The sequence below is a fragment of the Tursiops truncatus genome, chromosome 12, assembly GCF_011762595.2.
Source record: "Tursiops truncatus isolate mTurTru1 chromosome 12, mTurTru1.mat.Y, whole genome shotgun sequence".
Classification (NCBI taxonomy): Eukaryota; Metazoa; Chordata; class Mammalia; order Artiodactyla; family Delphinidae; genus Tursiops; species Tursiops truncatus.
Window position 1 is genome coordinate 75857560 of NC_047045.1, and position 14685 is coordinate 75872244.

Consider the following 14685-nt stretch of genomic DNA (forward strand, 5'->3'; position numbering starts at 1 on the left):
ATATATATTTGCTATTACCACCTTCTGACCTGCTTTGAGTCTGTAGGTAACCGCACAGATATTCACAAGTCCCCTGCTCCCAGAGGGAGGGTACTACAGGCATCTCAGAGCTGATTACAGAGGCCAGAGGACTGTCCTAGAGCAGCTACTGCCTGTGAGTATTTGAGTCACTCTCTACCCCCTCCTTAACATCCAGACACATTTCTGTGGCTTTTATCTTGACCGAAACTCCCCCAAATGACTACAGGGCAAACTGAGAGCCACCACCACTCCCAGCTCTGATTTCTTACGTGTGACAGTATGTTAATGTATGGGTGGGGGTCTGTGACTATACTGGGATACCCAAAATGTCCAGGTGCCTCCCAAGAAGCTTTCCCTATTGTAGTTTTCCGTATCTAGTTAATCAAAAAAATCTTGACAAGAGATCCAAACCAACAAAAACATTTTCACACATATGACAAAAGAACTACAACTGGCGTGATGTCACTGGGTCCTCTGAAAGGCTGTCTCACTACAAAATAGCTGGATGCTGAGCACAGTATATGACTTTAATTCACTGGTGGGCTCACAGGAAGTAAGTGAAACCTTTTAGGGCTCCCACTCTCGGTAAAACATGACCCAAAACTGGATCATGGTCCTGTGAGCAAAAACAGATTGAAAAAGCTGATTGTCCCGGGCAAACATCTAAACCACTGTGGCAGGAGATGGAGTCTTGGAACTTGAATAAGGTGAGAAACACTGAAACTGAGACCCCCTACATTTAGCCAGAACCCTCAAAGAGGGCTGATGTGGGCCTGGTAGACAGCAAATGAAAAAGAAGGAAAGCAAAGGTCACCAAACACAGGAGACAAGCTACCATGAGTGAGAATCAGCAGAAACAACGCATTCACGGTGTTAGAAAAATGTAATAATTTAATACTTGACAACAACAGTTTGCAGGTTAGAAGAGTATGACCTGGTTAACGTGTTCTTAATTCCTTATATTGATTAAGAGGAGGTTAAGACATTGATTAACTTTCAATTTCGTTAAGTATCTATATGGTATGATTTCAAGGACAATCACACTACACAACTAGAGTTTATAACTTCAAACCAGTTCGAGGGAAAACATGGAATAAGAAAAACGAGCAAGTGAATAAACAAACAAAAACCCCTCAATCAACTTATAAATAAGAAGAATGTAGAAAAAAGAAAAAAGAAAAAGTAGGGCAAATAGAGTCAAATGGTAGAAACAAATTCAAGTATATTAATAATTATAAATAAATCTGAATGGAATATATATTTACTCATCAATAGGCAGAGATTGTCAGATCAGACAAATCTAACAGAACATTTGCTTTTTAAAAGAGATAGTCCTAAACATTAAGAACAAGGATAGGTTGAAATTAATGGAATGGAAAACAACATGCCAGGCAAATACTAACGAAAGAAGGCTGGTATGAGTGCATCCGTACCAGGCAAAATAGATTCCTGAACAGAAGTCATTACAAGTCAGTAATTGCTTAGCGATGAAACTTTCAATTTACTAGAAAACACATTATTCTGAACTTGAACATATGTAGTAAGCGTCAAAATATATAAAGCCAAAGCTCATAGAAACATGGGGAGAAACTGAGAAATCCACACGGCTGTGGGAGTTATCAACGTACCTCTCCCAGTGACTGAGAGAAAGCAAAGGGAGCCATTGGAACAGCAGACTGGGGGTGAGGGAGCGCAGAGGAGGGAAAGGGCTGCTGATCTGTGGGCCTCATGGGCCTTTCAAAGAATTTTTTGGTGTTTCTTTTGAGTAGATGGAAGCCAGTGGGGAGTTTTGAACAGAGGGGTAAAATGAACTGAACTGCATATTAAAAGGATCACGATGGCCATTCTACTGAAAATACTCTCTCCTTGATACACTACTTCCCTTGGCTTTTAAGAAAACACAGTAGCTGGATCCCCTCCTACCTCGCTGATGGCTTTTTCTCATGCTGGTTTATTATTATTTTTTTTTTTTTTTGCTGGTTCATCTTCTACTCTCTGATCTGTTAATACTGGATTCCCTCAGGGCTCACTTCCTGATGCTTTCTCTGTCTACACGTGCTTCTTTAATTTCAGTCTCAGAGCTTTAAACATCCCTTTATATATTCAGAGTCATCCTCAATGACTCTAAATATTTATCCCCCCTCCTGCCTCTTAGCTCCTACTGCCCACCCCACACATCCACTTGGATGTGAAAAAGTCTCATGCTTACCTTGCCCCGACTGACCTCCATCTTTCTTCCCAAACCTGTTTCATTGTCTCTCCATCTCAACTGATGGAAACTCCATTTTCCCAATTGCTTGGTTGAAAACTCACAGTGTCATTTATGACTCCCCTTCCTTCACAATCAATATCTAACGCTAAAAATTCTCTTTGCTCTGCCCTCAAAATATACTCAGAATCTGACCACTTCTCAACATCTCTACAGCTACGACCTTTGCTCAAGCCACTCTACCTGGATCATTGAAACTGGTTCTCTGGCTCCTACCCTCTCTCACCAATCCAGCCTTATCCTCACACAGCAGCCAGACTGATGCTGTTCAAAGAGTGCTACTGCCATTCCTCTGGTAAGCAAGTAGATGGAAAAAGGTTATTAGGATACAGCAGAGAAAATTAACAATGTCAAAAGTGCAATTAAGGAAAGTGAGGAGGTGCAAAGAAACAATACTGGGGACAAATGGAGGCTTAACTGTAGGTACAGAAAAGATTACAAGAAAATATATAGAAGAGCATTTTGAATAATTTTGTGACAATAATTTTGAAAATGTGGTCAAATGAACAAATTCTCAGAAAGTATGATTAGCATGATTGACCTGATTAAAATTTTGAAAGCCTGAATATTTCTAAAATCATTTTTAGAGGCTGGGGACACAAGAGTGAAAAACAAACAATAATTCCTTGGCCTTATGGAGGTGACATTACCGTGTAGGAAATCAAGCAATAAATAAGATAAATAATTAAATTAGCAGTTGAGGTGAAGATAAATGCTAAAGAGAAAAATTGAATAGGCAAGGGGAAAGGGAAGTTGTACTTTCAAAGGGGTGGTCAAGAAAGGATTGACTAAAAGCTGACCTTTCAATAAAGGTCCAAAGGAGATGAGGAAGAATGTATTGGGAATATCACTGGAGAATGTTTCAGGCCAAGGGACAAGAATATTCCAGAATGATGGCAACGGCAAAGGCCTTCAGGTGGGAATGTGCTTGCATGTTTGAGATTATCTTTTCAATGAGGTTTCACTGACCTCCCTACTTAAAATTGCAACACCACCTAATACTCCCTGTCCTTTTACCTTCTAATATAAAATTTATTTATTTATTATGTTTATTATTTCTTAACTGCCTCCTCCTATGAGAAGGCAAGTTACATTAGGGTAGGGATTTTGTCTATTTTGCTTACGGGTGTATCACAAATGCCTGTAATGCCACTTTGCACATAGAAAGAGCTCAGTAAATATTTGTTGAAAGAGAAGGAAAGACCCTTTTAGGACCACTTGGTCCTGTCCAAAATGACCATAAAACATCTGGCTCATGCCAAAAGGTCCTTGATAATTGGTCATGTTTGGCCCTGTCCGAAATGTCCACGGAGATATTTGGTCTATAGCAAAAGGTTCTTGATATTGGCCCTGTCCAAAACCATTTGTCATGGACCAAATATGCTCATGGACATTTTGGACCAAATGTCGGCTAACTGGAAAGACTGGAAAGGCATAGCCAGAGGAATAGAAAGAAAATTCGGGAACCAAATGAAGAAAGTATTTCAAAGATGAATAACTATCTAAAATGCTTCTAATAAGTGAGGTAAAATGAGGACTGAGAATTGGCCATTGAGTGAGGAACAAAAAGAACCCTCCCGAACCTGACATGGATAGCAGGGCAAGGAAAAACGTGATTGGAACGGGTTCTAGAAAGAATGGGAGAAGAGAACTATGAAGCCAAAATGAGATCTAAGACAATTCTTTCAAAGAGCTTCACTGTAAAAGGAAGGAAAAAAAAAAAAAAAAAGGACAGTAGCTGAAAAGGGAGGTAGGTTAAGAAAGAGGCTTTTTAAAGATGAGAATAATAATGGTATATTTTATGTGGGTGGGAAAAATCCAGCAGAGAGAGAGAAAGAAAAAAATAAAGAAGCAAAGAACTACGGGAGTTATCTTTTGGAAAAGAGCAGGGAGGATGGGATCCAGCGCACATGTGGAGGGGCTGGCCTTAGCTCGAAGCACAGATGGTTCATGCATAGTAACAGAAGAGGAGACGGAGTATCCGGGCACAAATGCTCGTAGGTGGGTTGACGTGGCCGTGGGAGCTTTGCGGAAATTCTTTTTTGATTGCTTCTATTTTCTCAGAGAAATAGGAAGCAGTGTCATCAGCTAAGAGTAAGGATGAGGGAGGAGGTGTGGAAGGTTTCATGAGACAAGGTATAAAATAGTTGTCCCAGAAAGGCAGAGGGAATAGAGTCCAAAAATGCTTTTGGAATGCCTGGGAGCATTAAGGACCCACTTGGGCTAGTCATCGTGACTGGGGGTGTGTTCTTCTCCAGCCACAGTCAACTGCCTGAGTGTGGGCAGGAGCTAGGCAGAGAATTGGCTGTAACCAGGGTGATGTTTAACCAGGAGTGTAGGACAAAGTGAGACCTGGTTGTCTGTTTATTTTCCACATACAGAGTAAACCCCCTTCATGACACAATAAATGAGGTACACAAATTCAACTGCACGAAATGCAGGGTTGCATCAATGAGACAACGAAAAACAGCATTTTGAGCTAGGTCCGTACCATCAAAACGCGGAGGAAGCGTATTAGAACTTACGCTGAGCACAACAAACCATGCAATGAGCTAAATAGAGTCGCAACTGACTGAGACCAGCCAGGCCTAATCCCACCCCTTCCTAAGGCCACTGTTAACTCCCACCCTGACCCCACTCCTTTAGCACCAGGACACGACAACCCGGTGATGGTTTGCCTTCCTTTGAGAATGGAGGCAGGAACGAGGTCTGGAGCCTACAGCCAATCACGTTATTATGTAAATTCACACTGTCTTTTGCTTTATCTTTTCAAAGATAACAAATAGCAAGAGAAATAACAAAGGTAACTGCTGATAAAAAAACATCGCAGAGCTACTGGAAAATACCTCAGGTAATGAGTCTACTGGAATTGTCCTTAACAAGTACAGAAAAGGGAAGTGCAGATCAGAGAACTTCTAAGAAGGTGCAACATCTCTGAACCAGTATGAACGGATGCCTGGGAGGCCTGATTCAGTGCAAGTTTCAGACCATACTAGTGAAACGAGGATAGTTATCAGTTAGCCATTAATAAATAATAAACTGTAACCTGTCTTCACTGATCAGGCTTGCTTTAATAAAAGCTTGCATGTTCTCCAAGGGTCACACAGCCTAAACAATAAGATGTTGGCCAAGGTGAATTTAGGAGCTTGGAGTCAGCCGTGTCCAGTTTGAGCTCCAGCCGGTTAAGACTGGCTAGGTCAGGCTTCCCTGATGGCGCAGTGGTTGAAAGTCCGCCTGCTGATGCAGGGGACACGGGTTCGTGCCCCGGTCCGGGAAGATCCCACATGCCACGGAGGCGGCTGGACCCGTGAGCCACAGCCGCTGAGCCTGCGCGTCCGGAGCCTGTGCTCCGCCATGGGAGAGGCCACAACAGTGAGAGGCCCGCGTACCGCAAAAACAAACAAACAAAAAAGACTGGATGGGTCCACCGACCCTCCATCTGCGCATGCGTCGAGTGGTGGCCTATTGACATCAGAGGGCCCAAAACTCCACCCTCTGGTCACACTAAGGCCACCATTTTCTGAACATACATCCCATGAGGAAGCCTGCAGCTCAGCTGCATCTGCACAGAACGAGTAGTATCACCGCACCTTTTTCTTATCTCTCATCATCTTTCCCTGGGCTCCCCATGCCTCAGCCTTGCCTCATAAATAATGAGAGCCCCTCACCTTCAGGGAGGTGGGTCTGAGATCTGTTCTCCCATCTCCTCCCTGGACTGCCTTGTGAATAAACCCTTTCTCTGCTGCAGACCTCGGTGTCTCAGCCTTTGGCCTGCTGAGCAACAGGCAAACAAACCTGATTCGGTAACACACTAGGCCTGTTATGCTGGAAGGTTTTCCAGCCAGAATGTTTACCTTGTGTTGCTCACGTTTCCGTTGTATTGTGTTGGCCGTTTCCTCGTGAACCTGCTGAATGGTTATTTCCTCTCTCAGGGCCACCTCTGCTCTATATAACCAGGCCCCTATGGTGCCCAGAGGTGCAGGAAGAGACTTATCGAGTTGTATATGCCAATCAAACAGCTGAAATACAAAATTGGAAAGACAGTATCTTAACACAGAAGACAATTCCTAAAATTCCCCCAAATGATTTTAAAGCCTACAAAATGCTTGAAGTAAATAATTTGGGGTTAATTTAATAAATATCAAGTAAGAAAGTATCTGTGTTCTGAATCTGATGCTTTGAGAAGTTCAGAACACAGATATTTTCCTATTTGATATTTATTAAATTAACCCAAAATTAGTAACTTAAATGGGGAGAAAATGACACTTAGAAGCAAGTTTTGAGCAAACTTAAAATACATCTTAGACATGGAAGGATATTATTGGGAGATTAGGCAATTTTCTTCTTGTAAGGAATAGCATAAAGTGCCCAGTGATTTTCAGACTGGCTTTTGCTGAAAGGGAATGGACTGGCTTTGCTGACGCGCTCAAAGATGCAGCAATTATACACCTGCTGATGTGTATCCTTTAAAACCTTCCCTATGATGAAAACAGGTCCAGAAAAATCAGGGTCGTCTAGACATCTCTGGAGGAAAATGAGTATTCACGATTCTTACTATAATAATATAATTCTCTAACCATCTTGTCATTTCTTCCACTTCACCCAATTCTCAGGTACTGTTTCCTAACTTATTGCAATGAGAGGTGGGATGGGTTGGGGTGCCTGAGATCTAATCTATTCTTTGATGGAGTTTAATGGGAAAAGTTAGACTATGAAAATGAAGAAAATAGGGTGAGTCCGAGGCAAATATTCCCATGAGTGACAGAAGTTTCAGAGGTTTTGAAATCTTGGTCTTTAAGTCTGCAAGATATTAATATGAAAGTTACAGAGCAATTTTCCTTCAAGTTCATGACCAGATAAGAAGATAAGCTTCAACTAAAGAATATAAAAATAAATGTGAATATAGGAAGATGATTAACTGTTGATGAAATCTGATGAGGGAATTTGGAGAAGCTGTTGAGGCTCCATTCCTGGGGAGTCACCTCTTCTAAACAACGCAGGATTAAACTGTGCAAAATGAGAAGTAATCTAGGTGGTCTTTCAGGATTTCAGTGTCATCTGGTCAATGGCGATGTCACACTTAGGGCAGGCAAAGCAGGAAAGAGCTGTTAAGCACTTCCGCTGACTGAAAGGAAAACTTGACAAGTGGACAAAGTCTATCCCACAGGTAAACCTTCCCACCTCAGACAGAGATAGGAGGACCTGATGTAACATCATTTTGAAGAAAGGGATGACAGAAAATATTTTTGACTAAATTATATGAGTCTAATGAAATGAATCGTTGGAGAACTTACCCTAGAGGACACTCTATCCCAGGATTGTTTTACCAACGCTTGGTCAAGTGACAATTTACCATCTCTGTGTAATGGTTGTATCAAGTGTTCAATCTGTTTCCTTTTCATTTCATACTGAACTCTGAAGTGCTTAAATGACTAAACGAGGAAAAACAGCAACAACATGGCAGTTAGTCAGAAAAGGCAAAAGCAAAGGAAACCACATTTCCTAAATAACAATCCTTTATGTTTGGATAACGTTCAGTATATGTTGTTGACAATAATAATGACAATGACAATAATAATGACAATGACAATGCTAAAAGCAGCTAGCATTCATCAAGCCCGGATGATGAGCCTGGCTCCATGCTAAGTGCTTTGTACATATTATCTTCTCTGGCTCCCCATTGCCCTACAGCCTAGACAAGCCCCGTTATTACTACCAAGCCCAGAGGTGACCTGGCAAAGACAAGTAGTAGAGTTCGGACTAAAGCCTAGGATTTCTCATTCCTAGTTAAATAACCTACAAGCCAGTCCCTGCTCATCAGGAAATAATAATCAACAGGAGTATAAATCTATATTAATAATCAAAATAGTTGCTTTCCTTTAAAGCACCAAACAATTTACAAATAAAAATTGCACATATCAAAATAGTACAGAATTAACAATATCTTAATTTGTGTTTAAGTAAGTCGGTATAAAGAGGTTTACTTTAGGGGACATCACTTAGGTAATAATCCTTTGCTTTAATTCTATGGTGTTAAAATATTAAGTATTATATCTTTCTTTTGTCACAGTATGGTTAACATAAATTTGTAATATGTAGACTTAACTGTAAGTCTAATACTAACCTCAGAAAGTAGTCATTTTAATGAAAGTCCTACATTTTATGTTCAATTAACACATCCTAAAATACGTCTCAAAGTCCAAATATGAATTGAAAATGCCACTCAATGTGCAATTATATTAAAGAACATGAGAACAGCCCTGCAGAATCTAACAGATAACATCTGAAAGAATTTCTTAAGTCACTGAGTAAACAAACATGTAAATTCACATAACAAACACTTGGGGGAGTTGGTGAATAAATATTTCCCCACAAATTTTACCTTCCATTCCCTCTAACTTAATGTAATTTTAAAATACCAAAACATAAAATCAGTCTTCAATTTTGTTCTACAGAATTCTATATATGGAAAAATGGGAAAATACACTATTAATTGATAAGTAGAAACAGAAGATTTTGATTACAGAATAAACACACAAATGACAGAAAACATTCCCTCTGCTGTCTAACCCTATTTTAAGAGATTTGTGATCATCTTTGGCCTGAAAGGAATGTTTCTGATTTATACTTTTCTAATCCTTAGTTTTCATCTTAATAACATCTGTATAACCAGTAACTTTATAACTGGGAATTTATTTTTTGATAATTTATGCTAAGACTAAAACTCACTAATGGACTAAATAAGTACATTCACTCTGTTCTTGCATTATAGTCTCAATTTACTGATTTAATCATTTTAACCAGAAAATTATCTTTCTGGGGGAAAAAATTACATTGTGTTCCACAGCAAAAAGTACAAACATATAATCACATACGGAATTTATTGCACTGCCAAGTCCATCAAATATACTGATGGCATCATCAATCTGAATTCAGGCACGCTTTACAGAGAGGATTATATAAAATCACACACTAACTCTAACAGCTAAATCTTTTATCATCTGCCACTTCGCATCTCGTATATCACGCCCACCTTTTTTTGTAGGAAAAATGATCAAAACATAATGTAGATTAGAATATACTATAGTTTTGCCACTAAAATGCAATGATATTTTAAGTAGGAGAAAATGTCAATGCTACACAGAGTTAAGTCACAATTTAATGGAAAAAACTCTGGAAGTGGAAATTGGAAGCTGAAATACAATTAATGATAGTGTAATGAGACTGGAAGAAAGAAGAACCTCCGCAGCAATAATAACACTGGCTGCAGTGTGAATGCAATAGTGTTGAAGGAGGCAGGTGGCAGGAGAAACTGATCTCATTAATGGGCCCACTCCAAAGAGTCATGTTGCAATTTTTTATTTGATTCAGTTTATTCTATAGTAATTTTCAACTTGGCACTGAAGTCATTTTTTGGTGGAATTTTTTATTAGGTAACATCTGTAAGATCATGAGTTGTACAAAAACAGCGATTAAATGTGTGTGTTTTGGGTCACCTGCAAGACTCTGAGTTCTCGGAAAGTCATGAAGCCTCAGAACTCTATATAGTGCAGATACGTACAATTTAAAACTACCAACTCCATCTCTGAGTGTACCCCCAAAGGAAATGAAAACAGAATATCGAAGGGATATATGCACTCCACGTTTATTGCAGCACTATCACAATAGCCAAGATATGGAAACAACCCATTAATGGATGAACGGGTAAAGATGATGTGCTGTATATATACACAGCCATGAAGAAGAAGAACCTCCTGCCATTTGTGACAACGTGGATGAAACTTGAGGACATTATACTAAATGAGATAAAGCAGACAGAGAAATAGAAACACTGCATAATGTCACTTATACATGGAATCTAAAAAAGTCAAACTCATAAAAACAGCAAAATGCTGGTTATCAGGGGACTGGGGGTCGAGGGCAATAGGATGGATATTTAAGTATACAAACTTCAAACGAGTAGTAAGTCAGTCCTAGATGTCAAATCCACGGTACAGTGAATATAGACAACAATACTGTATTATAATCATCAAACTTGCTAAGACAGTAGAACTTAAGCATCTCAACCACTAAAAAGAAATGATAATTATGTAACATGATAGACGTGCTAATTATTGCTACAATGGCAATCACATCATAATATATAAATGTATTAAATTTTAAAAACTACCTATTTATATAGAAATACAATTATTAAATTATATGTAAACAAAATAATGTATATTATTTCTTTAAAGACATTTCTCATTAATATCATTTGAAAGATTAAACATAGATTAAATGATAAATAGGAATGTTACTCATGAAAGGCTTTTAAAAAAACTGAAATCCGTTTTCCTTACATTACCTGATATTTATCCTGCAAATTTGATTCTGTCATCTGTGCCCTTGTCAACTCTCTTTCAAATTGTTCTATCCAAGCTTTCGTTTCCTTCAAAATTAGCCTGTCTTCTCTCTAGAAACCAGCAGACATTACAATTGCATTAGTATCTGTGCATTTACTTAATTGCTGATTAATACTTGACTGATCCTAGAATATACTGAATATTTAATAAGTTCCAAATGTCTCTGAAAAATTTTCTTTCTCCCTGCCCTCACCTCTTTGGGAGAATAAGAAACAAAAATTAATTCTAAAACAAAAATCTTAATTATTGTGCTGAATACTGAAATTACCTACCTCCATTGTTCTTCTCAAGAGACATTTATTTAATTAAGAAAATGTGCTGGGGCTTCCCTGGTGGTGCAGTGGTTGAGAGTCCGCCTGCCGATGCAGGGGACACGGGTTCGTGCCCCGGAGCCTGTGCTCCGCAACGGGAGAGGCCACAACAGTGAGAGGCCCACGTACCGCAAAAAAAAAAAAAAAAAAAAAAGTGCTTAAGAAGAAATATGTAAGTTCAAAAACACTCACAAAAAGCAATGGCTGGAATGGTAGTGGAAACAGGCCTGTGGCTGCTTCTTAACCCAAGGCCATTGGTAACACAGAGGACTGTTCTGGATCAGATTAATTTTGACTGAATTTGAGGAGCTACAGTCACAGTAATACTGGATTACTAGTGTATATTATTTTTATTTTTATTTTTTTTGCGGTACGCGAGCCTCTCACTGCTGCGGCCTCTCCTGTTGCGGAGCACAGGCTCCGGATGCGCAGGCTCAGCGGCCATGGCTCACGGGCCCAGCCACTCCGCGGCATGTAGGATCCTCCCGGACCGGGGCACGAACCCGTGTCCCCTGCATCGGCAGGCAGACTCTCAACCACTGCGCCACCAGGGAAGCCCCACAAATATTTTTTTGAGCACTCAACATGTGCCATGAACTTTACTAAACCATACAACTCAACATTGCACAGAAGAGATGTGATGAAACTCAGGATTACAAACTAATTGAACACTTACCTTTTTCAATTATTTCCTGCTTAATATTTTAAAGTACAAAAATAAATCTTTAACTTTATTTTAATTTTCCAGGTCGCATATAAAGAAATTGTAGTTATTTTAATTTTTCCTTTTATTAGTGCTATTAAGTATTATTAAAAAGAAATTAATGTCATCTTAGAATTAAAGATTAGTGAGGAAGTCCATGGGAGTGGCTTAGACTGTAACTAACATTTAATAACACATATGTCATTTGTTCTACTAGAAAGGAAAAGGATATAACAGAATTAAGGTGTTAAAATAAATGTGTACATAAAGACAAATACATGCAAAAGAATGGCTAACAAGCTACAGAATGCAGAATGTTTGAAAGAGGTCACTAATTCAAGATTACTTAAATCTTACCTTAAGAATTTGGATAGAATTTGCAAAAGATGGGAAACCTGGAAGTATTTCCTAACAATATGAAAAGATAATATATAGAAAAATAATATGAATCATGGAAAAAATTATATAGGAAACAAGAAAAATGGTGAGGCATTTGTCTATAAATAAATAGACAATAATTTTAAGGGTATAATTATTTTAAGATGTTTTAACAACTTTTGAAAGTATCAAAATGTTTGAATCAAACAAGGCAGTGTAGTATTGTAGCATTTGATGTTTTTGTTTTAATTTGTAATAGTCATATGTGGCTATATATATATATATTATACATGTGTCTTGAAGTAGTAAACATTTTGAAAGGAGAACAATGTAAAGAAAAGGTATATGGATTCATATTTTTCTCTATAAATACTGTCATAATACGCATCTCTGTATTCCTATACAATTAAGACTGTGCTGTGCTTCTGAAAGCAGTCAGTAAAATTTGTTTCAGTGGGGGAAGGAATGAGTGAATAAATAACTGAAAGTTTACTAGATGAGAGAGATAAGCCAACATGCCTATTTTATTTATTTACAATTGTGTGCTAATTATCCAAGGACTACCTTTAGGGAAAAGTTCCTTTATCAGTTTTAATGGATGAAGTAAGAAAGGCATAGCAATGTCTATTTCCAATAAGAAAATTCGATTTAACATAGTATCTATGTAATATCTAATTTAAATAAATTCATAAAAAGGATATGAAAATCAAATACACCAAAAAATGAAAGCCTGGTAGACATGTTGATGCCTATATATATATATATATATATATATATATATATATATATATATATTTGTGTGTGTGTGTGTGTGTGTGTGTATGGTACGTGGGCCTCTCACTGCTGCGGCCTCTACGTTGCGGAGCACAGGCTCCGGACGCGCAGGCTCAGCGGCCATGGCTCATAGGCCCAGCTGCTCCGCGGCATGTGGGATCTTCCCGGACCAGGGCACGAACCCGCGTCGCCTGCATAGGCAGGCAGACTCTCAACCACTGCACCACCAGGGAAGCCCGATGCCAATATTTTTAAAAAATGAATTAAAAGAACCGTTTAATAAAACCTGAATAGACAAATAATGAGGATTTCTACGTGATGACACCAACCCTAATATGTAGTGTATAAAATCTTAAAGGTTCATTAGACAGAATTAGATGGCCATTTAGCTGCATCAAACAAACATAAGCCCTATATCATAAAAATTTTTTTAAATCCTTTTTATTGTGCTCAAAATATTCATTTTTAGATGCTCATACCCTACTTTACAAATGCCTCATTAAAAAAAGGGTAAAGCTTATTTTTTAAAAGGAAAATCAGAATTTATCTTCTCGAGAATGAGATTAGTTTCTTAATAATAAAGTTCTTTAGTACAGTATATTAACAAGTTTAAAGCAGGAGTGTGCTTCAAATCTCTGAGGATTTTTGCATTAAATCCTTGCTCATGAGCATTAACGTAAGTATCTCATTTTATTTCTCAGACATTACCAGCCACCGTGTTTACTCATCTGGAGAGATGATTAATGTCAGAGAAATTAAGAGTACAAGTTTAGAAATCAGCTCAGAAGTAAATCCAGCTGGGTAACATAAGAACTTGAGATATGACAATCAGGTGGAAAGCTGATATTCTCTGTGCCGTATGAGGTAAGTCTAATACACCTCCTTACAGAGTTTCTTATTCATAGAGCACTGTCCATGCCCAATTATATTCTCAAAACCCAGAAAACCCCAAATGAATCCCAAGCACACAACTCAGTCCACACTGGAATTTGCACAGTCTTCTGCTTTCAGTGGTGCTCCTTAGGAACACTATTTTTCTAACTATAGAATAAGTCACTCTGGTGATCAACATTTGTGCCTGAAGCCTGGCAAAGAAGAACAACAACAAAAGGTTTCTTGAAACCATAGTTTTGTTTTGTTTTTTTGAAACCATAGTTTTTAAAATAACTAACATAGTTCTATCAAATGCCACCTTAACTTCATCTAAGCGACCTAGGAAACACCAGTTACCGCTGTTTTGCTTAATTCTTTTACGAAGATTTCTATTAGTGCAAAACCTTTTCCTACTTGAAAACTTTGGTGTATGTTCCCCTGACCTTTTCCTTCCTTAGATCCATTTCTAAGACACACAGTACACTTTGTTTTTTGTTTTTCTTGTTTCTCTTCATTATAATCTCAAACCTCTCTGAAAACTCTAGTAGAGACCTCAACAGTAAAGACAGAGAGATTGTTTTTAACATGTCTTGAAAATTCCATTTATAATTCTTCCCTAATGTCATTCTGCCTAATAATTAATTTTAAATTCAGTAGTGAATCCTCGTCCCTCTAAAAAAAAACCCACAAAAACCCAAAACCAAAACAACAAAACAAAATCAAAACTAAACAATACTACAGTACTTTTAAAAAATAGGAGAATAATATCCATTGTTGTTCAAAACAGAAGGTAGGCATTCTGCTGGCTGGACTGTAAAATGGGAGATCTTTCTACAGGAGGATTTGAAAAAATCATTTCAGAAGCAGTAAATATCTGTATGCCCTTTAGTCTAGGAATTTCTCTTCTAAGAAAGAACTGTAAAACAATGCTTATTACAAAATTGTTCATAG

At 38.2% G+C, this 14685-nt stretch overlaps 1 protein-coding gene across 1 annotated transcript in view; it reads right to left on the bottom strand.

The window, feature by feature from the left end:
• The window catches only part of SYNE1 (spectrin repeat containing nuclear envelope protein 1), a 457027-nt gene that overhangs the window by 317995 nt on the left and 124347 nt on the right, over positions 1–14685 (bottom strand). The window contains exons 9-11 of the mRNA XM_073789748.1: positions 10638–10745; positions 7585–7722; positions 6145–6309 (exon numbers count right to left, since the gene is read on the bottom strand). Of these exons, the coding sequence (XP_073645849.1) occupies positions 6145–6309; positions 7585–7722; positions 10638–10745 (411 nt within the window). The remainder of the gene's footprint in view (positions 1–6144; positions 6310–7584; positions 7723–10637; positions 10746–14685) is intronic.